The sequence below is a fragment of the Mobula birostris genome, chromosome 1, assembly GCF_030028105.1.
Source record: "Mobula birostris isolate sMobBir1 chromosome 1, sMobBir1.hap1, whole genome shotgun sequence".
Taxonomy (NCBI): Eukaryota; Metazoa; Chordata; class Chondrichthyes; order Myliobatiformes; family Myliobatidae; genus Mobula; species Mobula birostris.
This window is the reverse complement of record NC_092370.1, coordinates 54650707-54676007: the sequence shown is the minus strand read 5'-3', so window position 1 is coordinate 54676007 and position 25301 is coordinate 54650707. Positions and strand designations below refer to the sequence as shown.

At 42.5% G+C, this 25301-nt stretch overlaps 1 protein-coding gene across 1 annotated transcript in view; it reads left to right on the top strand.

Annotated features, from left to right (window-relative positions):
• The window catches only part of LOC140188238 (putative Polycomb group protein ASXL3), a 296730-nt gene that overhangs the window by 45406 nt on the left and 226023 nt on the right, over positions 1–25301 (top strand). Inside the window, exon 2 of the mRNA XM_072244355.1 lies at positions 17813–17895. Within this exon, the coding sequence (XP_072100456.1) occupies positions 17813–17895 (83 nt within the window). The remainder of the gene's footprint in view (positions 1–17812; positions 17896–25301) is intronic.

Here is a 25301-nt window from a genome sequence, read left to right as displayed (position 1 = left end):
AATTAATCCTTTCAATCTATTTTGTCTCATTTGTATTAATGGATTATGCTAATTCCTACCACCTCAGTAATTTTGCAATACGCTTTTTTTATTGGACTATGAAGATGTCATTTGCTCCAAGATGTTGTTGCTTTGAGTAAATGTGGGTCACATGAGTGTGGTGATGTTGAATATACATTGTTTTATAATCTCCATAAACCACTAACAATTTCTCAAAAATATAACAAAGTTTTTTTCTGTTCTCGTATTGGGGATCTTATTCTTTAGCCTTGTCTATACTGTTTATTCTCTTGATACTCCCATAAATTTGTCCCAGATTCTCCATCTCATCTGTTGCCTAGGGAGAATTTACAGTGGTCAGTTAGAACATAGAACATAGACATCTACAGCACATTACAGGCTCTTGGGCCCACAATGTTGTGCCGACCATGTAACCTACTCTAAAACTGCCTAGAATTTCCCTATCACATAGCCCTCTATTTTTCTGAACTCCATGAACCTATCTCTCTTAAAAGAGCCTATTGTATCCAGCTCCACCACCATCATCACCGGCAGTGCATTCCCCGCACCCACCACTCTCTGTGTGAAAAACTTACCCCTGACATCCTCTCTCTACCTACTTCCAAGCACCTTAAAACTATGCCCCCTCATGTTAGCCATTTCAACCCTGGGAAAAGCCTCTGGCTATCCACATGATCAATGACTCTCATCTAATACACCTCTATCAGGTCACGTCATCCTCCATCGCTCCAAGGAGAAAAGACCAAGTTCATTCAACCCATTTTCATAAGGCACACTCAACAATTCAGGCAACATCCTTTTAAATCTATTCTGCACGCTTTCCATAGTATCTCCATCCTTCCTGTAGTGAGGTGACCAGAACTGAACACAGTACTCCAAGTGGGGTCTGACCAAGGTCTTATATAGCTGTAGATTACCCCACGGCTCTTGAACTCAATCCCACAGTTGATGAATGCCAACATACCTTTTGCCTTCTTAACAACACTGTCAACCTGCGCAGCAGCTTTGAGTGCCCTATGGACACGGACCCCAAGATCTTGCTGATCCTTCACACTGCCAAGCATTTTAGCATTAATGTTATATTCTGTCTTCAAATTTGACCTTCCAAAATGAACCACTTCACACTTATCTGGGTTGAACTACAGCTGCCACTTCTCAGCCCAGTTCTACATCCTATCGATGTCCCTCTGTAATATCTGACAACCCTCCAGACTATCCACAACACTCCCAACTTTTGTGTCATCGCTAAACTCACTAACCCACCCTTCTATTTCTTCATCCAGTTCATTTATAAAAATCACAAAAAGGAGGTGTGCCAGAATAGATCCCTGCGGAACACCACTGGTCACCGACCTCCATGAAGAATATGAACTATCTACAACCACCCTTTGGATCCCATGCCTCCTTACTTTCTGAATGAGCCTTACATGGGGAACCTTATCATGAGCTTTACATGGGAAACCTTGTCAAATGCCTTACTGAAATCCATAGACACTACATCCACTGCTCTACCCTCATGAATGTGTTTTGGTAGATCCTTAAAGAATTCAATCAGGGTCGTAAGGCACGACCTGCCCTTGACAAAGTCACATTGACTATCCCTAATCAGATTATCTCTCTCTAAATGCTCATAAATCCTGCCACTCAGGATCTTCTCCAACAGTTTGTCCACCACTTAAGTAAGACTCACCAGTCTATAATTTCCTGGGTTATCTCTACTCCCTTTCTTGAACAAGGGAACAACATTTACAACCTTCCAATTCGCTGGTATTTCTCCCATCCCTATTGATGATGCAAAGATCATCACCAGAGGCTCAACAATCTCCTCCCTCACTTCCCACAGCAGCCTGGGGTATATCTCATCCGGTCCTGGTGACTTATCTAACTTGATGCTTTCAAAAGCTCCAGCATAACCGCATTCTTATTGTCTATATGCTCAAGCGTTTCAGTCTGCTGTAAGTCATCCCAACAATTACCAAGTTCCTTTTCCCTGGTGAATACTGAAGCAAAGTATTCATTAAGTACCTCTGCTACCTCCTCTGACTCCATGCATACATGTCCACTGTCGCACCTGATTGGTCCTATTTTCACACTGCTCATCCTCTTTCTGTTCACATACTTGTAGAGTGCCTTGGAGTTTTCCTTAATCCTGCTCAGCAAGGCCTTCTCATGGCCCCTTTTAGCTCTCCTAATTTCATTCTTAAGCTCCTTGGCAACGCTGTAATTTTCTAGAGCTCTATCTGTACCTGGTTTCTTGAATCTTCTGTAAGCTTTTCTTCTTAACTAGATTTCTACATGCATTGTACACCATGGTTTTTTTACCCTTCTGTCCTTTCCCTGCCTCAATGGAACACACCTATGCAGAACGCCATGCAGCCACATTTCTGCTGTTTATTTCCCTGAGAACATCTACTCCCAATTTATGCTTCTATATTCCTGTCTAATAGCATCATATTTCCCCCTACCCCCAATTAAATGTTTTCCCAAATTGTCTGCTCATATCCCTCTCCAGCATTATGGTAAAGGGGATAGAGTTGTGATCACTACCTAAAAATGTTCTCCCACCAAGAGATCTGACACCTGGCCGGGTTCATTTCCCAATACCAGATCAAGTACAGCCTCTCCTCTGGTTGGCTTATCTACATATTGCGTCAGGAAACCTTCCTAAACATACCTAACAAACTCCACCCCATCTAAACCCCTTGCTCTAAGGAGATACCAGTCTGTATTAGGAAAGTTAAAATCACCCATCTCAACAACCCTATTATTATTGCACTGTTCCAGAATCTGCCTCCCTATCTCCTCAATGTCTCTGTTACGATTGGGAGGCCTATTAAAAACACCCAGTAGAGTTATTGCCCCCTTCCTGTTTCTGACTTCCTCCACACTGACTCAGTAGACAACCCCTTCATGACTTCCTCCCTTTCTGCAACTGTGACACCATCCCTGATTAAATTGCCCCCACCTCTTTTGCCTCCCACCCTGTCCTTTTCAAACATCTAAAGCCTGGCACACTCAGCAGCCATTCCTGACCCTGAGACATCCAAGTCTCTGTAATAGATAGATAGATAGATATACTTTGTTGATCCCGAGGGAAATTGGGATGCATTACAACCGCACCAACCAAGAATAGAGCATAAATGTAGCAATACAAAAACCACAAACAATCAAACAACAAAGTGCAAACGATGCCAGATGGAAAATAAGTCCGGGACTAGTCTATTGGCTCAGGGTGTCTGACCCTCCACGGGAGGAGCTGCAAGTTCAGTGGCCACAGGCAGGAATAACCTCCCGTGCCGCCCAGTGTTGTATTTCGGTGGAATGTGGCCGAAGTCCAGTGGTAAGAAGTTCAATATCCGGTCTACAAACACGTTCCTTGATGGTAATATGACCCGGATTGCACCATCTGTTGTTAACCAGAACAGTAAGCACCTAACTCCTTTACGCTTACTGCTCTCAGTGCACTTCTGGTCAGCCGGATCGGTCTGGAAGCCGTCCATGAAGAAGTTTTGATCGGGTATGTCTTCGTGCAGCCTGGTTCCAGTGAAACACATAACACTGCACTCCCGAAATGTTCTCTGACACCTGGCTAGCGCGTCGACATCATAGTTCTTTATATTGATCCACGCTGTAAGTTCTTCCACCTTGTTTATTATTCTTCTTGCATTAAAATAGACATCTCAAACCATCTAGCTGAGTGCATCTTTGCTCAATCATCTGCTTATCCTTCCTCACAAACTCCATACAAGCTGTCTGTACTGGTACGTCAACTTTCCCATCATCTGCCTCTTCACTTCGGTTTCCACCCCGCTGCAAATCTAGTTTAAATCCTCCCCAACAGCATTAGCAAACCTCCACCCCTCCCCCCCCCCCCCCCCCCCCCGGCCAGGATATTGGCCCCCCTTGGATTCGTGCAACCCATACTTTTTGTAACAGGTCTCACCTGCCCCCGGAGAGGTCCCAATGATCCAGGAATCTGAATCCCTGTCTCTGCTCCAATTCCTCAGCCATACATTTATCTGCCATCTCATTCTGTTCCTGTACTCACTGTTGTATGGCACAGGCAGCAAACCCATGATTACTACCCTTGAGGTCCTGCTTCTCAGCTTCCTTCCTAAATCCCTGTATTCTGCTTTTAGGACCTCCCTCCTATGTTGTTGATACCAATATGTACCACGTCTTCTGGCTCCTCACCCTTCAATTTAAGGATATTGCAGACGCATTCAGAAACGTCATGAATCCCGGCACCTGGGAGGCAAACAACCATCTGTGTTTCTTTTTCATGCCCACAGAATCGCCTGTCTATCCCACTGACTATAGAGTCCCCTATTACTGCTGCCATCTCTTCTGTTCCCTACCATTCTGAGCCACAGGGACAGCCTCAGTGCCAGAGGCACAGCCACTGTTGCTTCCCCCAGGTAGGTCATCCCCCCAACAGTATTCAAAATGGAGTACTTATTGTTAAGGAGGAGGGCCACAGGGGTGCTCTCCACTACCTGACGCTCTCCTTTCCTGACAGTCATCCACTTACCTGTCTCCTGTGGTCTGGTTGACTACCTGTCTGCAGCTCCTTTTAATCACCTCCTCACTTTCCCTAATAAGCCAAAGGTCATCGACTGTATCTCAGTCTCTCAGGAGCTGCAGCTCGATGCACAAAGGCTGGAATTTTCCAGGATATCCCACATCTGACACCCAGTGCAGAAAACTATTCTTAAATTAGAGGAAAAAAGAGATATGAAGGTAACTTACCTCCTTACCTTGCCCAGGCTCAACCTCATCAAAGCCCCAATGAACCAAAGCCCTGCTACTCTGACTCGTGCTACTCCATCAACTGCTCCTTCGATGACTGCTCCACTAGGCAGTGTCTCCCTTTTATCCCAGAACATTCTCAGCGGTCTTGCGCGATGATAAGCTACTGCGTCTGCGCACTTCTCCCTAATTAATCTAGCGCCTTGCACATTTTTGGGATATGGCAAGACACCAGAAGACCCAAAGGAAATTATGGGATCACGGGAAGAATGTGGATACTCAAAACAGACAGCACTGAAAGCCCACATTGAGCGTAGATCATTGGAGCTGTGAGGCAGCAATTCTACCAGCTGTAAAATTGGGCTGGTTTAACAGTACCGCAGTACCTCACAGTGTATACTTCCTCAAAGAAGAATTGGTGAATGATACAATAATTCACAAATTAGAAAGAACATGAAATCAGCAAACAAGGTGGGAGGAATAACTTGAAACAAAACTAAATTTACTTTTCATGTTTTCTGTCAGTTTTATTGGGAATCTGTAAATGGGTTGAGGATAGAGAGATTTTTTTTGGCGTGTGTCTGCATGCGTGCGCGTCTGTGTGTGCATGCGTCCATGATGATGTCTTTTTCATGGCTTTTACAAGGCGCAGAGTGAGAGAGAGACTGTGTGGCGCGCCACTCCTCACACAGACATTTTCGCAGTATTTTCCCTTTATTTTATGAGGTCGAGTTGTGATCTCAACACTCAACCTGGCACGGATGGAAAGTGTACTCGGGAGCGGACCCGACTGGTTTCGAACCTGGGAACCTCTGCTCCCGGGTCCGGTGCCGATGTCATTGCACCACCAGCCAGCCTGAGGATAGAGAGATTTCAAATCAACATGGCAATCAGCTGTGCCCTCCCCCAACACCTTTCTGGACTCTTTCCATTCCTGTAAGATCTCCTATTTTTCTGACATCTGTTTTCTCTGACTAAGTACAAGAGCTAAATTATTGTAGTTGCTTCCTGTTACTGAGCATCTAATACAAAACCCTCTGTTGATAGTGCTTACATCTCAAGATCTGATGTAGAATTTTTGCCCCAAAGATTTCCTCCCACAGAAGCTGTACAGCCTGTTGAGTTCTTCCAGCAATTGTTTGGTGTTTCATATCTGCATGTCCTCTCTGTTTTTATCTCAAGCATGTTACATAATTAACTCAGTGAAAACCTCATTGTGTCCATATTCCATTCAGTTTTTGAAATTTCCTCTTGACCAATCTACCATGAACATAAGCTGACTTAAAACCCTGCTGATCTCATTACAAATACTGTATGCTCCTCAGCTCAGTCTTTTGCTACCTTCAAGACTTATTTTAGCTTAAAATTAATATTATTTTGCTTTAAGCCCTCCATTAATTTGCTATTTCCTTCTTGCATTGATTCTTTATAATTCATTTTCATAATTTGGCCTTATTGAACATTACTCCAATCTTCCTCCATCGTTATAAGCATATGGCAGAAGAGGGATGCCAGTGGAGTTACATGAGAAGCACAGTGTCTGCCATGATGGATTGACAAACAGATTACGTATTTCTATTATATAATATGTACTTGTGTATAATCACAAATTTTGCCACTCTCCTCTCTTGGAACAACTGGGAAGTCTTAACTGCTTAACCCAGCTTTCAGGAACCACACCTCACCACCACCACCTCCTCTCAAATCTATTTCTTAATACTTCTGGTTTGCAATCAAGTGATATATTTTGCAACGTGTTTCCTTACCCAGAGAAGCATATAAAGACATCCCATTTCACCTGATAATCAAAGTACTTTTGAAGTATAATGAAGGGAGAGAGGCAGTTGCACACAGCAAAAATTACAAAGAACAATTGATTCAGAACAGACAGCCTTTAAGTCCAATATCTGTATTACTCTTAACTTGAGTACAATGGGCGGGGTGAAATAAAAGCTTACTTTTTTTTTGAAGGCATGGAATTTATTTCTGTGCCTGTAAAGTTACAGTATATGATGTTTTTGCTAAAGTCACAGAATAACTTTGACATTTACAGTATTTGCAAATTCAGATGAGGTAATGGATTTCATAAACCCGATCAGCTTCTTTAGTGGAGTAGTAGTGCCATTTTTGTAAAGAGGAAGCTCTGCCTTTGTTGCATGAAAACAAGGCCTTTTTCAACTCCTCTGCGATGAGGAGTTCACAAATAATTCGACCACTACACGTTACTAGTTTGTCCTCAGGAACTGATCACCTTTTGTGGTATTCACACTGTCCCCTCTTCAGTGATAGAGCAAAGGGCTAAGTACACAGCCCTGTGATGCACCTATGCTGATGATGAGTGTGGAGGAGAAGTTGTTGCCAATCCGTATTCAATGGGGTCTGCCAGTGAAAAAATTAATGAGGCCCAAAGCTTGGAGCTTAGTGATGAATTTCAAGGGGAGGTAATGTGCAATGGTGAGTTGTAGTCAATGAAAACATCCTGACAGCATCTACATTGGTGCCAGTGAAAAATATCTTTATTGTCCATGTATTTCAGTGCCGAGTGAAGAGCCAGTAAAATGGCATCTGCTGTTGACATGTTGTGAAGGTAAGGCAAATTGGAGTGAATACAGGTCACCTCCAGCAGGAGTTGATGATCTTCGGAGTACTTCATTACACTAGATGTAGGAGCTCGTGGACGACAGTTATTGACGCAGATTACTACATTCTTTTTGAGAATTCTTATGATTGAAACCTGCTTGAAGCAGGTTGATACTACCACAGTCTGTCAGATCAAAAGGTTGAAGATGTCCGGAAACACTTCATCCAGTTATTGAACAAAAAATTATGCACGGCATGATCTGACTGTGTCAATGGATTACCATTTAAAATATAGAACCTTTTGAACCCATATTGTACAGCAGTTCAGTGTATAGAAAAGGTGTTCTTGATTTAAACAACAAAATGCAATTACCGGTTTGGTTATACCACATATATTTCAGCGCTATGATTAGAACCTGACCACATGTCCAGCACTTGACCTCTGATTTTTTTACTGTTAAAAAGTGATCCAGAAAAGATGGATCCTTTAACTAACATTATGATAAATGCTGTTATGTAAACATGTACTTTGTAATCCTCTGTCTGAGGAAACCCGAGCTTTTCCAAGGTGACTACTTGGATTAAAACAAGTATTCAGAAACTGCATCACTTTTTGAACAGGACTTTTTTTTTTTGCTGCATCAACTATGTGTCTATGCTATGAAGCATGAAATGTGCATCCCTGTGTACAAATTGCATTCTTAAATGAAAACTAAATTTACTGGAGTTCTGATGCATTAATGGCAGCAATCTGTCAGTATATCCCAAAGTTAGTTCGAAGTAAATTTACTATCAAAGTATATGTATATCACTATATACAACACTGAGATTCATTTTCTAGCAGGCATACTCAATAAATCCAAGAACCATAATAGAATTAATGAAAGACTGTGCCAACCAATATGCAAAAAACAAACTGCAAATACAAAAGAAAAAAGAAATAATAATAATTATTATAAATAAATAAGCAATAAACATTGAGAACATGAGATGAAGAGTCCTTGAAAGTGAGTCCATAAGTTGTGGAAATAGTTCAGTAATGGGGCAAATGAAGCTGAGTGAAGTTAACCCCACTGGTTCAAGAGCCTGATGGTTGAGGGGTAATAACTTTTCATAAACTTGCTGATGTGGGTCTTGAGGGACCTGTACCTTCTTCCTGATGGCAGCTGCAAGAAGAAAGCATGACCTGGGTAGTGGGAGTCCCTGATGATGGATGCCGCTTTCTTGTGACAGCAGTCCATGTAGATGTGCGCAATGGTGGGGAGAGCTTTACCCATGATGCATTGGTAAATGCATGATACCCATGATACCTTTTGTAGGATTTTCCATTGAAAGGCATTGATGTTTGCACACCTGGCTGTGATACTCTCCACCACACATCAATAGAAGTTTGTCAAAGTTTTAAATGTCATGCCGAATCTTCACAAATTTCTAAAGAAGTAGAGGCACTGCCACACTTGCTTCACAATTGTACTTGCATTCTGGGCACAGGACAGGTCCTCCGGAAGTATAAAACAGAGGAATTTAAAGTTGCTGATCCTCTCTACCTCTGAACCTCCAATGTGGATAGGCTCATGAACCTCAGATTTCCTCCTCCTTATGTCATCCTTGCTCTTGCTGACAATTGAGTAAGAGGTTGTTGTGGCACCACTCAGCTAGAATTTTAATCATCTTCCTATATTCTGGTTCATCACCTCCTTTCCTTCTGCCTATGATACAGGTGTCATCAGCAAACTTAAATATGATATTGGATCCATGCTTAGCCACAGTTACTTTTTGTTTGTGCAAGAAAGTTTTAATAGCAAATCTTGAAACCTTGGTCATTGCCTTTTGTCAGTGGGCAAAATAGAACATAGAACACAGAATAGTACAGCACAGTACAGGCCCTTCGGCCCACAATGTTGTGCCGACCATCAAACCCTGCCTCCCATATAAGCCCCACCTTAGATTCCTCCATATACCTGTCTAGTGACCTCTTAAACTTCACTAGTGTATCTGCCTCCATCACTGACTCAGGCAGTGCATTCCACGCACCAACCACTCTCTGAGTAAAAAACCTTCCTCTAATATCCCCCTTGAACTTCCCACCCCTTAACTTAAAGCCATGTCCTCTTGTATTGAGCAGTGGTGCCCTGGGGAAGAGGCACTGGCTATCCACTCTATCTATTCCTCTTATTACCTTGTACACCTCTATCATGTCTCCTCTCATCCTCCTTCTCTCCAAAGAGTAAAGCCCTAGCTCCCTTAATCTCTGATCATAATGCATACTTTCTAAACCAGGCAGCATCCTGGTAAATCTCCTCTGTACCCTCTCCAATGCTTCCACATCCTTCCTATAGTAAGGTGACCAGAACTGGACACAGTACTCCAAGTGTGGCCTAACCAGAGTTTTATAGAGCTGCATCATTACATCGCGACTCTTAAACTCTATCCCTCGACTTATGAAAGCTAACACCCCATAAGCTTTCTTAACTACCCTATCCACCTGTGAGGCAACTTTCAAGGATCTGTGGACATGTACCCCGAGATCCCTCTGCTCCTCCACACTACCAAGTATCCTGCCATTTACTTTGTACTCTGCCTTGGAGTTTGTCCTTCCAAAGTGTACCACCTCACACTTCTCCGGATTGAACTCCATCTGCCACTTCTCAGCCCACTTCTGCATCCTATCAATGTCTCTCTGCAACCTTTGACAATCCTCTACACTATCTACAATGCCACCAACCTTTGTGTCGTCTGCAAACTTGCCAACCCACCCTTCTACCCCCACATCCAGGTCGTTAGTAAAAATCACGAGAAGTAGAAGTCCCAGAACAGATCCTTGTCGGAAACCACTAGTCACAATCCTCCAATCTGAATGTACTCCCTCCACCACCACCCTCTATCTTCTGCAGGCAAACCAATTCTGAATCCACCTGGTCAAACTTCCCTGGATCCCATGCCTTCTAACTTTCTGAATAACCCTACCGTGTGGAACCTTGTCAAATGCCTTACTAAAATCCATATAGATCACATCCACTGCACTACCCTCATCTATATGCCTGGTCACCTCCTCAAAGAACTATATCAGGCTTGTTAGACACGATCTGCCCTTCACAAAGCCATGCTGACTGTCCCTGATCAGACCATGATTCTCTAAATGCCTATAGATCCTATCTCTAAGAATCTTTTCCAACAGCTTTCCCACCACAGACGTAAGGCTCACTGGTCTATCATTACCCGGACTATCCCTACTACCTTTGTTGAACAAGGGAACAACATTCGCCTCCCTCCAATCCTCCGGTACCATTCCCGTGGACAACGAGGACATAAAGATCCTAGCCAGAGGCTCAGCAATCGCTTCTCTCGCCTCGTGGAGCAGCCTGGGGAATATTCCGTCAGGCCCCAGGGACTTATCTGTCCTAATGTATTTTAACAACTCCAACACCTCCTCTCCCTTAATATCAACATGCTCCAGAACATCAACCTCACTCATATTGTCCTCACCATCATCAAGTTCCCTCTCATTGGTGAATACCAAAGAGAAGTATTCATTGAGGACCTCACTCACTTCCACAGCCTCCAGGCCCATCTTCCCACCTTTATCTCTAATCGGTCCTACCTTCACTCCTGTCATCCTTTTTTTCTTCACATAATTGAAGAATGCCTTGGGGTTTTCCTTTACCCTACTTGCCAAAGCCTTCTCATGCCCCCTTCTTGCTCTTCTCAGCCCCTTCTTAAGCTCCTTTCTTGCTTCCCTATATTCCTCAATAGACCCATCTGATCCTTGCTTCCTAAACCTCATGTATGCTGCTTTCTTCCACCTGACTAGATTTTGCCATCTCACTTGTCACCCATGGTTCCTTCACCCTACCATTCTTTATCTTCCTCACTGGGACAAATTTATCCCTTACATCCCGCAAGAGATCTCTAAACATCAACCATATGTCCATAGTACATTTCCCTGCAAAAACATCATCCCAATTCACGCCCGTAAGTTCTAGCCTTATAGCCTCATAATTTGCCTTACCCACCCTTTCTGTAGCTGTAATAGTATCCCTGACCAGTAATGCCACCCCTCCTCCCCTTTTTCCACCCTCTCTATCCCTTTTAAAGCACTGAAATCCAGGAATATTGAGAATCCATTCCTGCCCTGGTGCCAGCCAAGTCTCTGTAATGGCCACTACATCATAATTCCATGTATGTATCCAAGCTCTCAGTTCATCACCTTTGTTCCTGATGCTTCTTGCATTGAGGTACACACATTTCAGCCCTTCTACCTTACTGTCTTTACACAGTTTATTCTGCTTCTCTTTCCTCAAAGCCTCTGTATGTTAGATCTGGCTTTACTCCATGCACTTCTTTCACTGCTGTATCGCTCTGGGTCCCATCCCTCTCGCAAATTAGTTTAAACTCTCCTGAACCATGCTAGCAAACCTACCTGCAAGGATATTGCTCCCCCTCGAGTTCAGGTGCAACCCATCCAATCTGTACAGGTCCCACCTTCCCCAGAAGAGATCCCAATGATCTAAAAATCTAAAACCCAGCTCCCTGCACCAACTCCTCAGCCACGCATTTAACTGCCATCTCCTCCAATTCTTACCATCTCTGTCACATAGCACTGGCAGCAATCCCGAGAACGTCACCCTTGTCCTGTTCTTGAGCCTTCTGCCTAATTCCCGAAACTCACACTTCAGGACCTCATCACTCTTCCTGCCTATGTCATTGGTCCCAACATGTATCACGACTTCTGGTTACTTTCCCTCTCGTACCAGGATGTTGTGCACCCGGTCAGAGACATCCCGGACCCTGGCCCCCGGGAGGCAACAAACCATGCGGGTGTCCTTCTCATGTCCACAAAATCTCCTGTCTGCTCCCCTGACTATAGAGTCTCCAATGACGACAGCTCTCCTCTTCTCCGTCCCACCCTTCTGCACCACAGGGTCAGACTCGATGCTGGAGGCCCTGCCACCGTGGCTCACACCTGGTCGGTCGTCCCCGCCAACATTATCCAGGACGGTAAACTTATTATTCAGAGGAATGGCTACAGGGGTGCTCTGCACTACCTGTCTGCTCACCTTCGCTTTCCCCCCTCTGACTGTCACCCAACGACCTGCTTCCGGCAGCCTAGGTGTGACTACCTCCCTGTAGCTCTCATCTATGACTGCCTCATTCTCCCTTATGAGTCGAAGGTCATCCAGCAGCTGCTCCAGATTCCTTACATGGTCTTCCAGATCGCCCAGCCGTATGCACTTCTGGCAGATGTGACTCTGCGGGAGAGGGGAGTTCCCCCAAGACCGCCACATCTCACATGAGAGGCACATCACCATCTCCGGAGACATTGTAAAAACTAACCGCGGGCTAGCTTGTCCTCCGCCTCTTCTCGTCAAAGCCTCAAAGCTCCACTCCTTCACTGGCCCACGCATGCACTAGCCACTTCACTTGAGCTATCCCTCTATTTATCTGTTTGAGCTTTTCTAAATGTTTGGTCACCTGACCTCGACTGCCCAATCAGCTGCTTTCTGCTGAGTCTGAGCTATTTAAATCTTGATTATCTAATCAACGGCTTTCTGCTGATCTACTCAAATCTTGATTGACTTGATTGCACAGACCAACTGCCAAAACTGCCAGAATCTCTCAAGTCAAAGTCTCAAAGCTCCACTCCTTCACTGGCCCACTCATGCACTGGCCGCTTTCCACTTTATTTGAATATAATGCTCAAAAATCATTTATTAAGGAACATCATACGAGGGATGATTGATAAGTTTGTGGCCTGCGGTAGAAGGAATCAATTTTAGAAAACCTAGCACATCTATTTTTCCTACATAGTCCCCTCCTACATGTACACACTTAGTCCAGTGGTCATGAAGCATACGGATCTCTTCATTGTAGAAGTCGGCATCTTGGACCTCCAGAAAGTGGTCCTCAGCAGGGGTGATTGATAAGTTTATGGCCTAAGGTAGGAGGAGATGAGTTATTAACTTCAAACTTTCTGCATAATCACTTAAAGAGTTGAACTGTACATGCATGTAATGAGAGCTGTATAACTCATCTCCTTCTACATTAGGCCACAAACTTATCAATCACCCCTGTTGTGGACCACTTTCTGGAGGTCCAAAGCGCTGACTTCTACAAAGAAGGGATCTGTATGCTCCACAACAGCTGGACTAAGTGTGTACATGTAGGAGGGGACTATGTTGGAAAAATAAATAAATAAATAAGCTTGTACCTTGCGCCACAAGCTTATCAATCACCCCTCGTATGTGCATTGCAAACAATACAGCTGATAATTTTAAAACGCAAACACAAGGAAATCTGCAGATGCTGGAATTTCAAGCAACACATATAAAAGTTACTGGTTAACTCAGCAGGCCAGGCTGCATCTCTAGGAAGAGGTACAGTCGGGCTGAGACCCTTCGTCAGGATTATCTGAAAGAAGAGCTAGTAAGAGATTTGACAGTGGGAGGGGGAGGGGGAGATCCCACCTCCCCTTTGTACCCCATCCGCCATTTATCTACATATACACACTCCCCTCTCTCTCTCTCTCTCCCTTCTCCCTCTGTCCCCCTCACCATACTCCTTGCCCATCCTCTGGGCTTTCCCCCCTCCCCCTTGTCTCACCACCCAGAGGGAGAAGGGAGAGAGAGGGGGAGTGTGTGTATGTAAATAAATGGCGGATGGGGTACGAGGAGGAGGTGGGATCTCCCCCTCCCCCTCCCACTTTCAAATCTCTTACTATCTCTTCTTTCAGTTAGTCCTGACAAAGGGTCTCGGCCCGAAAAGTCCACTGTACCTCTTCCTAGAGATGCTGCCTGGCCTGCTGCATTCACCAGCAACTCTTATGTGTGTAGCTGATAACTTAGGCAGAGGGATAAGGGAAAAGCTGGCTTTTCCTTCCAATATGTGTAAGCAAGAGGCTGGGAGTATTTATTTTTGTCGTTTTGTGCATAGTGTGAGGTGGTAATGGGGGGACAAGAAATGGCAGATGAACTTAATGGGTACTTTGCTTCTGTCTTCACTGTGGCAGACACTGGCAGTGTGCCAGAGGTCCATGAATGTCATTGCAATTACAAAGGAAAAAGCACGAGGCAAACTGAAAAGTCTTGAGGTGGATAAGTCACCTGGACCAGATGGACTACATCCCAGAGTCCTGAAAGAGGTGGGTGAAGAAATAACAGATGCATTAGTCATGATCTTTCCAGAATCACTTGATTCAGGCATGGTCCCAGACGACTGGAAGATTGCAAATGTCACTATGCTCTTTAAGAAGGGAGGAAGGCAAAAGAAAGGAAATTATAGGCCCAGTTACCCTAACCTCAAAGGTTGGGAAAGCATTGGAGTCTAATTGTAAGGATGAGGTTTCGGGGTACTTGGAGACTAATAATAAAATAAGTCAAAGTCATCATTGTTTCTGTAAAGGGAAATCTTGCCTGACAAAAGTAATAAGTTACTTGGCTGAAGTAACAAACATGATGGACAAAGAAGAGGCAGTGGATGTCATTTCCCTGGATTTATCGAAGACATTTGATAAATTACAGAAAAGATACTGGTGTGGATAGAGGAATGGCTGACAGGCAGGAGGCAGCGAGTGGGAATAAAAGGGGCCTTTTCTGGTTGGCTGCTCGTGTCTAGTGGTGTTCCTCAGGAGTCAGTATTGGGACTGCTACTTTTCACATTGTTTCTCAGTGATTTGGATAATATAACCATATAACAATTACAGCATGGAAACAGGCCATCTTGGCCCTTCTAGTCTGTGCTGAACTCTTACTCTCACCTAGTCCCATCAACCTGCACTCAGCCCATAACCCTCCATTCCTTTCCTGTCCATATATCTATCCAATTTAACTTTAAATGTCACTATTGAACCTGCCTCAACCACTTCTGCTGGAAGCTCATTCCACACAGCTACCACTCTCTGAGTAAAGAATGAAATTGATGGCTTTGTTGCAAAGTTTGCAGATGATACAAAGATAGTTGGAGGGGTTGGTAGTACTGAGGAAGCAATGTGATTGCAGCGGGAGTAAGACAAGTTGGAAGAATGGGCAAAAAGTGGCAGATCGAAAATGTATGATTATGCATTTTGGTAAAAGGAACAATAGTGTGGACTATTATTTAAATGGGGAAAAGGTTCAAACATCAAAAGTGCAGAGTGACTTAGGAGCCCTCGTGCAAGGTTCCTGAGAAAGTTAATTTATATGTTGAGTTTGTGGTAAAGAAGGCAAATGCAATGTTGGCACTTATTTCAAGAGGATTAGAAGATAAAAGCAAGGAGATAGTACTGAGCCTTTATAAGGCACTAGTCAGGCTGTACATGGAGTATTGTCAACAGTTTAGGGCCCCGTATCTCAGAAAGGATGTGTTGTCATCAGAGAGAGTACGGAGGAGGTCACCAAGATGATTCTGGGAATGAAGGGGTTAACATATGAGGGGTATTTGGCAGCTTTGAGCCTGTACTCACTGGAATTTAAAAGAATGCATGGAGATCTCATTGAAATCTACCAAATGTTGAAAGGACTGTTTAGGCTGGATATGGAGAGGATGTTTCCTATGGGTTGGGGTATCCAGAACTAGAGGGCAAAGCCTCAAAATTGAGAGGCGACCTTTTAGAATAGAGGGAAGGAGGATCTTTTTTTAGTCAGAGAGGAGTGCATCTGTGGAATGCTCTGCCGCAGACTGTGGTGGACGCCAAGTCCATGCATATATTTAAGGCAGAAGTTGATCGTTTCATGTTTGGTCAGGACATCAAAAGATAAGTCGAGAAGGCAAGTGTATGGGATTGAGTGAGATCTGGGATCAGCCATGATGGGATGGTAGATCAGACTTGATGGGCTGAATGGCCTGATTCTGCTTCCATGTGCAGAAATTGGACTGTTCGTGAATGAGAGAGGGAAGCCAGTGGCAGAGTTGGATGACCCAGACTGGCTTCAAGATTTTGCATTTCTGGTGGATATAACAGAGCACTTAAATGTGCTTAATGTTAAGATGCAAGGCCGCAACAAACTTGTTACGGAATACTATGACAGCATTCGTGCCTTTCAAATTAAATTAGGCCAGTGGGAGATGCAACTATCCTGGAGCAACCCAGCTCATTTCCCCTCTTTGCAGTCTGTGTGTGTCGCTCATGGGAATAATGATAACATGGACAGGTACAAGGACAAAATACCACGGCTGAAAAGTGAGTTTCAGAATCGTTTCCAAGTCTTCATTCAGCTCGAGAAGGAATTCTCACTAGCTTGCTCGCCGTTTGCCATCAACACAGCATCAGATGTGCCGGAGTACCTCCAACTGGAACTAATTTTGAAAATCACAACTGCCCAGAAACTGGTCTCTGATGTTGACAGGCTGGTTGGTTAAAGCCAAGAGATGTCAGGTGACTGGAAGCAGCCAGTGAAAAATGAGTGACACTGTTCGATGCACTTCAACATGTAAGCAAAATGCATTATGAAATATTGAGTGTCATAATATTGTGATTCATTCATTTTCTGACTATTCTATTATTGTAAATGTGATCACTTCAATAAAAATTAGAGGCTAACTGTTCTTTGTCTGAGTTTGATCGCTGGAAACAGGCTAATAAAAATTAGGTGCAGTTGTGTAGCCTACATTTACAATCTGTTTTGTTAGGTCTACATTTGTGTCTGCTAATGTTCAATTTCAAATGGTTTATTAATGGAAAGGATGTGGCTCCCAAAACAATCATAGCCAAAATAGCATCTTTTTTCTCTTTCCCATCACAACTTTCTTGTAGCCTACGACTGAAAGTTAATACCAATCATAAAAATGATGTTTGCTAGGCAATCTTCTTCATAAGAAACGAAATTCGTAAAGTGAAACACTTTGTAGTTATAGCAGAGACTGAGACACATGACAGCAGGTTGAAAAAACGAAAGCAACGAAAGCTGTGGGAGCACGCGCATGCACAATTGATCCGGCCCGCATGAAGTTGCATTTTGCCCAATCCGGCCCATGACCTAAAATGAGTTTGACACCCCTGTATGCCTTATGGTCTTATGAAGATGTTGTTATTATAAACTAGCACTTTCATCAGGAAATAAAGTAAAATATAAACAGGTTTGTGTCTGGGCTATATTATGTGATCATTCAAAGAATCTATCACAAACGTGTATGCATTAAACGTCACCAGATAGAATACCTGTCTCAGACTCATTAAGCTGAAATGGGGGTTGGAAAGACTGCTGGTGAGAATGTGGGCCATTTGCTCCTCATTTTATGCTGAAGTAACACACAAAAAGCATATTTTTTCTGCTTCCGTGAACATTTGTTAACCTTACCAAATAGGGTTAAAGCCTTTATTATATGTGATTTAGCTACTGGTGTTCTTAATGAATTTTTACTTTGGCTGACTTAAAGTTAACTTTATGAAAATTCAGACACTTTTCATCAATATACAGTAAATTTAAGAAACTAGGATGGCAAACTCATTTTGCTCTCACATTGTTCATTTGCAAATTTATTTTCCCAGGTTCTGGAAAAACATCCAAATACACCAATGACACCAAAGCAGATCTTACAAGTCATTCAAAAGGAGGGATTAAAAGAAATGAGGTCAGTGGGCAGCAGTGCAACATAAATTTAAGCACCTGTTAACCTTTGAGCATGGATTGTTGGAACTTTGTGCAATTTGCAGTCCCAGTTTTGAAATCTGTATCTTTGTGATTCTGCCAATAAGAACCCAAAATTATGATTGATTTGATTATTAAATTGAAGGGATTAAGGCATTGAAGGGATTAAGGGCAGATAAATCCACAGGGCCAGATGGTCTGTATCCCAGAGTGCTTAAGGAAGTAGCCCAAGAAATAGTGGATGCATTAGTGATAATTTTTCAAAACTCTTTAGATTCTGGACTAGTTCCTGAGGATTGGAGGGTGGCTAATTTAACCCCACTTTTTAAAAAAGGAGGGAGAGAGAAACCAGGGAATTATAGATCAGTTAGCCTAACAGCGGTGGTGGGGAAACTGCTAGAGTCAGTTATCAAAGATGTGATAACAGCACATTTGGAAAGCGGTGAAATCATCGGACAAAGTCAGCATGGACTTGTGAAAGCAAATAGAATTTTTTGAGGATGCAACTGGTAGAGTGGTTAGGAGAGAACCAGTGGATGTGGTATATTTGGATTTTCAAAAGGCTTTTGACAAGGTCCCACACAGGAGATTAGTGTGCAAAATTAAAGCACACGGTATTGAGGGTAAGGTATTGATGTAGATAGAGAATTGGTTGGCAGACAGGAAGCGAAGAGTGGGAATAAACGGGACCTTTTCAGAATGGCAGGCAGTGACAAGTGGGGTACCGCAAGGCTCAGTGCTGGGACCCCAGTTGTTTACAATATATATTAATGACTTAGATGAAGGAATTAAATGCTGCATCTCCAAGCTTGCGGATGACACGAAGCTGGGCGGCAGTGTTAGCTGTGAGGAAGATGCTAAGAGGATGCAGGGTGACTTGGATAGGTTAGGTGAGTGGGCAAATCCATAGCAGATGCAACTTAATGTGGATAAATGTGAGGTTATCCACTTTGGTGGCAAAAACAGGAAAACAGATTATTATCTGAATGGTGGCCGATTAGGAAAAGGGGAGGTGCAACGAGACCTGGATGTCATTATATACCAGTCATTGAAAGTGGGCATGCAGGTACAGCAGGCGGTGAAAAAGGCGAATGGTATGCTGGCATTCATAGCAAGAGGATTCGAGTACAGGAGCAAGGAGGTACTACTGCAGTTGTACAAGGCCTTGGTAAGACCACACCTGGAGTATTGTGTGCAGTTTTGGTCCCCTAATCTGAACAAAGACATCCTTGCCATAGAGGGAGTACAAAGAAGGTTCACCAGATTGATTCCTGGGATGGCAGGACTTTCATATGATGAAAGACTGGATCGACTAGGCTTATATTTGTTGGAATTTAGAAGATTGAGGGGGGATCTTATTGAAACGTGTAAAATCCTAAAGGGGTTGGACAGGCTAGATGCAGGAGGATTGTTCCTGATGTTGGGGAAGTCCAGAATGAGGGGTCACAGTTTGAGGATAAAGGGGAAGCCTTTTAGGACCGAGATGAGGAAAAACTTCTTCACACTGAGAGTGGTGAATCTGTGGAATTCTCTGCCACAGGAAACAGTTGAGGCCAGTTCATTGGCTATATTTAAGAGGGAGTTAGATATGGCCCTTGTGGCTAAAGGGATCAGGGGGTATGGAGGGAAGGCTGGTACAGGGTTCTGAGTTGGATGATCAGCCGTGATCATACTGAATGGCGGTGCAGGCTCGAAGGGCCGAATGGCCTACTCCTGCACCTATTTCTATGTTTCTATGTTTCTATTATTATGCCCCCATTAATCTATTTATGTTAACATTCTACCTGTGCAGTTTTGCAAAATGATGCTGTGCAATCATGTATTTTGCTTTGTAAAGGTATTCATATTGCCCTTTGGAAACTAAGTGAATCAAATCAACAATTGTTTCAGCATATCATGCAAAATTCTAAACAATATGTTTGTTGCAAATGGGCATGCGATAGACTTCATGCTGATGCTCAGTTTTTCATTAATATATAAAACAATTATCTTTTGTTATGCTAGTCTAAGTCAAGCAAACTTTAAATAATGTATTTCCCTTTTCTTTTTTCTGTTAATTTCTTTTCTTATCCCTACCCAGCCATACCTACCCTGATAAATTGAGATAATGTTGCACAAAATATTTTTTGACAAAAAATCATTTCAATACTGATGTTGAATTTATTTCTGATCTGTGTTGTTAGACAGCTTTCCTTATGATCAAGTACAAAAATAATCATAAATCTGAAATTATTAATTCCAACTTACACAAGATTTCAAGATCATTTCATAACATTATCAAAATAATATCATGGATGAAGAGTTAGTCCAATAAAGGGAGGGTTAAACAATGAAAGCTCTGTTTCTCCTCTGGAGTTGGAAATATGAATGGTCTCTTGAAGATCATTAAAATAAAATGGATAAATAGCAGTAACGTCCACTATTGGTTGAAACAGCAATGATTGGCTATAAACTTCTGATTATCACATGGAAAAAATAAAGAGTAGAGAATGCATGTTTTATTCAGATAGTTGTCAGGATTTGTAATTCTCTTCAATTTCCCATTGCAAGAACAGAATTCATCAACTCATACAAAAGGAAGCTACATTATTCGCAGATCAAAGAGAGAATTAGTTTTACAGTAAGTTTTCATGATCTCAAAACATCCCAAAATATTTTATAGCCAATAAAGTGAAATCATTGTTTTAACATTATAAAGAACCACGGTTATTGAACAGAACAATCTCCCACAAAAAATCTGATAATATATACTGTCTTACATACAGATATTCTCTTTAGGACCTCATCACTTTTCTGAGCTACATCATTGATACCGAAATAAGAGCAGAATTAGGCTATTTGGCCCACCGAGTCTGCTCCACCATTTTGTCATTTTCCTCTCAGCCCCAGCCCCCTGACTTCTCCCCATATCCCTTCATGTCCTGACCAATCACAAATCTATCAACCTCTGTGTTAAATGTTCATAAAGACTTGGCCAGCTGCTCGTTGCAAAGAATTCCATAAGTTCACCACTCTGGCTAAAGAAGTTTCTCCTCATCTCCCTTCTAAAAGGACACCCCTCTATTCTGAGGCTGAGTCCTCTGGTCTTAGACTCTCCCATCATAGGAAACATCCTCTCCCCATTCACTCTATCAAGGCCTTTCACCATTTGATAGGTTTCAATGAGGTCACCCCTCATCCTTCTGAATTCCAGTGAGTACAGGCCCATAGTCAGCAAATGCTCTTCATATGACAAGCTGTTCAATCGTGGAATAATTTTCGTGAACCTCCTTTGAACTCTCTCCAATTTCAGCACATCCTTTCTATGATAAGGGGCTCTAAAACTGCTCACAATACTCCAAATAAGGTCTCACCAGTGCTTTATAAAGTCCCAATATTATGTACCACAATTTTCGGCTGTTCACCTTCCCTCTTTAGAATGCTAAAAACCTGATCTGAGATATCCCTGACCCTGGCACCTGGGTGGCAAAATACCATTTAGGTATGCCTTTTATGACCACAGAATCTCCTTTCTGCCCTTTAACTGTGGAATCCCCTATCACTACTGCACTCCTCTTTGCCCCCCCCCCCCCCACCAGTAAGCCATTAATAGTTTACGTGAAAGGAGCCAATCTACTTGTGGTTATATTTGCTAATGACAAAAAGATAAATGAGAAAGTATGTTATGAACTGGACCTGCTATGTCTGCAATGAATAGAGAGAGATTAAGTGTGTGACTAAAAAATTTGGAAATACTGTATAACTTGGGGAAATACCAGATTATCCACATAGGCAGGAAGAAAAGAAAACAAGTATATTTAAATAATGACATCTTACAGAATGCTGCTGCACTAAGCGATTTACTCATTTTCTTGGATGAAACACAGGAAGTTAGCATGAAGGTAGAGCAAGTAATTAGGAAGACCAATGAACTTGAATTGTAGTGGGAAATAGAACAAAGAAGTAGGGAAGAATTGGTGTGAGTGAATATTGAAACTACTTCTGAAAGAATGCATACAATTTTACTGTTCTAATTGGAGGCGGAGCTGTAATGGTTCATTAGGTTGATTCCTACAATAACGCATTTTGAGGAAAGGTTGAGCCAATTCTTCTTTCAAGTTTGGAAGTATGGCAAGTGTCTTTATTGAAACTTACAAGGTTTTGAGAAGGCTTGATGGGGTTGATGGTGAAATGATGTGCCCTTCATGGGAAAATCTAAAACAGTAAGCCTTAACTGCAAAGTATGTTGTTACCTACTTAATAGGCAAAGAAGGTGGGCATACTTAAGTATTGGTATTATAAAAAAAATTCATTGGAGATGATATGAAATTGCTATAGTTTAAGAACATATTATTTTTTCCTGCAGAATAGAACAGGGCAGAAGCATTGTGCAACACACACTCAGTGCTCACTTACAAAAAAGTTGTCCAGAAGGTGGGATCTCACAGGGAAAAGGTAACCACAGCACACAAACAGAGGCCAAACAATTATATAAGATATGAAAGATAATTTTAAAATAAAATATTTAAAACCCCAAGGCATTCTACAAGTATGTGAAGAGCAAGAGGATGACCAGTTAGGGAATAGGACCAATCAGGTGCGATAGTGGAAACTTGTGCATGGAGTCGGAGGAGGTAGCAGAGGTACTTAATGAATACTTTGCTTCAGTAGTCACCAGGGAAAAAGTCCTTGGCCGTTGTGGGGATGACTTACAGCGGACTGAAACACTTGAACAGATAGACATTAAGATAGAGGATGTGGTGGAGCTTTTGAAAAGCCATGTCAGATAAGTCACTGGGACCGGATGAGATAGTCATAGTCATAGTCATAGTCATACTTCATTGATCCCGAGGGAAATTGGTTGATATACCAATATCACTTCTGTGGGAAGTGAGGGAGGAGATTGCTGAGCCTCTTGCAATGATCTTTGCATCATCAATAGGGACAGGAGAAATACCAGAGGATTGGAGGGTTGCAAATGTTCTTCCCTTGTTCAAGAAAGGGAGTAGAGATAACCCGGGAAATTATAGACCAGCAAGTCTGACTTCAGTGGTGGGAAAGTTGTTGGAGAAGATCCTGAGAGGCAGGATTTATGAGCATTTGGGGAAACATAATCTGATTAGGGATAGTCAGTATGACTTTGTCAAGGGCAGGTCGTGCCTTATGAGCCTGATTGAATTCTTGAAGATGTAACAAAACACATTGATGAAGGTAGAGCAGTGGATGTAGTGTATATGGATTTCAGTAAGGCACTTGATAAGTTTCCCCATGCAAGGCTCCTTCAGAAAGTAAGGAGGCATGGGATCCAAGGAGACCTTGCTTTGTTGATCCAGAATTGGCTTGCCCACAGAAGGCAAAGGGTGACTGCAGATGGCTCATAATCTGCATGGAGGTCGGTGACCAGTGGTGTTCCACAGGGATCTGTTCTGGAACCCTTCCTCTTTGTGATTTTTATAATTGATCTGGATGACGAAGTAGAAGGATGCGTTAGTAAGTTTGCTGATGACACAAAGGTTGGCGTGTTGTAAATAGTCTGGAGGGTTGACAGGGGTTACAGTGGGACACCAGTAAGATGCAGAACTGGGCTGAGAAGTGGCAGATGGACATCAACCCAGATAATTGTGAAGTGGTACATTTTGGTAGGTCCAATTTGAAAACAGAATATAATATAAATGGTAAGACTCTAGGCAGTGTGGAGGATCTGATAGATCTTGGGGTCTGTGACACTCAAAGCTGCTGCACAGGTTGACAGTGTTGTTAAGAAGGCGTATGGTGTGTTGGCATTCATCAACTGTGGGATTGAGTTCAAGAGCCATGAGGTAATGTTACAGCTATATAAGACCTTGGTCAGACCCCACTTGGAGAACTGTGTTCAGTTCTGGTCACCTCACTACAGGAAGGATGTGGATACTATAGAGAGAGTGCAGAGGAGATTTACAAGGATGTTGCCTGGATTGGAGGGGATACCTTATGAGAATAGGTTGAGTGTACTTAGCCTTTTCTCTTTGGAGTGACAGAGGATGAGAGGTGACCTGATAGAGGTGTATAAGATGATGAGGGGCATTGATCGTGTGGATAGCCAGGGCTGAAGTGGCTAACAGGAGGAAGCATAGTTTTAAGGTGCTTGGAAATAGATACTGAGGGGATGTCAGGTGTAAGTTTTTCCACACAGAGAATGGTGAGTGTGTGGAATGCACTGCCAGTGGCAGTGGTGGAAGTTGGGAAATTGGTTGATCCCGAGGGAATAGGGTCTTTTAAGAGCCTCTTGGATAGGTACATGGAAATTAGAAAAATAGAGGGCGATGTGCTAGGGAAATTCTATGCAGTCTCTAGAGTAGGTTACATGGTCGGCACAACATTGTGGCCCAAAGAGCCTGTAATGTGCTGTAAATTTCTATGTTCTATATTCTAAACCGAAAAATTACTTTAGAATATGCAGATCAAGCCAAATACAATAGCCATTTTTTGAGCACTAATCTTTTTAATCAAGATTAACAACAGGTGTTCTGGTTTCCTCCCATAGTCCAAATATACCAGTTCGTCACTTAATTGGTCATTGTAAATTGTCCCGTGATTAGGCTAGGACTAAATTGGTGGATTGCTGGGCGGCGCCGCCTGAAGAGCCAGAAGGGCCCATTCCGCGCTATATCTCAATAAATAAAAGCCACATTCAAATCAGTGAAGCGACACACACAATGCTGGATGAACCCAGCAGGCCAGGCAGCATCTATGGAAAAAAGTATAGTCGACATTTCAGGCCAAGTCCCTTCATTAGAACTGGACACTTGATTTCACTGATGGAGTTAGGTATGGAAATGGAGTAGAATTTCTTTGTATTTTTTTGTCTAAATGAGCCATCATTTTCATTTCTCTCATTTGCATACTAAGGGCTCTTTCTATATTTTATCAGATTTAATCACAATCTGTAATAAATTTAACTTCAGTATTATTTGAAACTGCCTTAATTCATAAAAGTACTTTTGCTCTATTGTACCAGGTCTACTTGAGAGATGACCAAGACATACCATTCAAAACATTAGTAATTGAAATTTAAAGAAAACACAGATGATGAACATTTGAACTAAAAACAGAAAATGTTGGAAACACTCACAGGACAGATAGCAACAGTGAAATGAGAGAAAAATGTTTTAAGTCAATGAACTTAGTCATTCTTATTCGCAGTTCTTACGAAAACCCTTCAATCTGAAGTTCCACATTTTCTGCTTAACCCACTGACAGTTCTCAGTAATTTTTGTTTTATATTCAGATATTTTGTTATGTGCATGACCAGCAAATCTTTTTTAATCTAGTTGACATTAATTTAAATAATTATTTTGTTTTGGATATTTTATTGGCATGCACTGTTCAAATGAGAGTCACTACAGGACTTTAGAAAGCTGAATCAGCTGT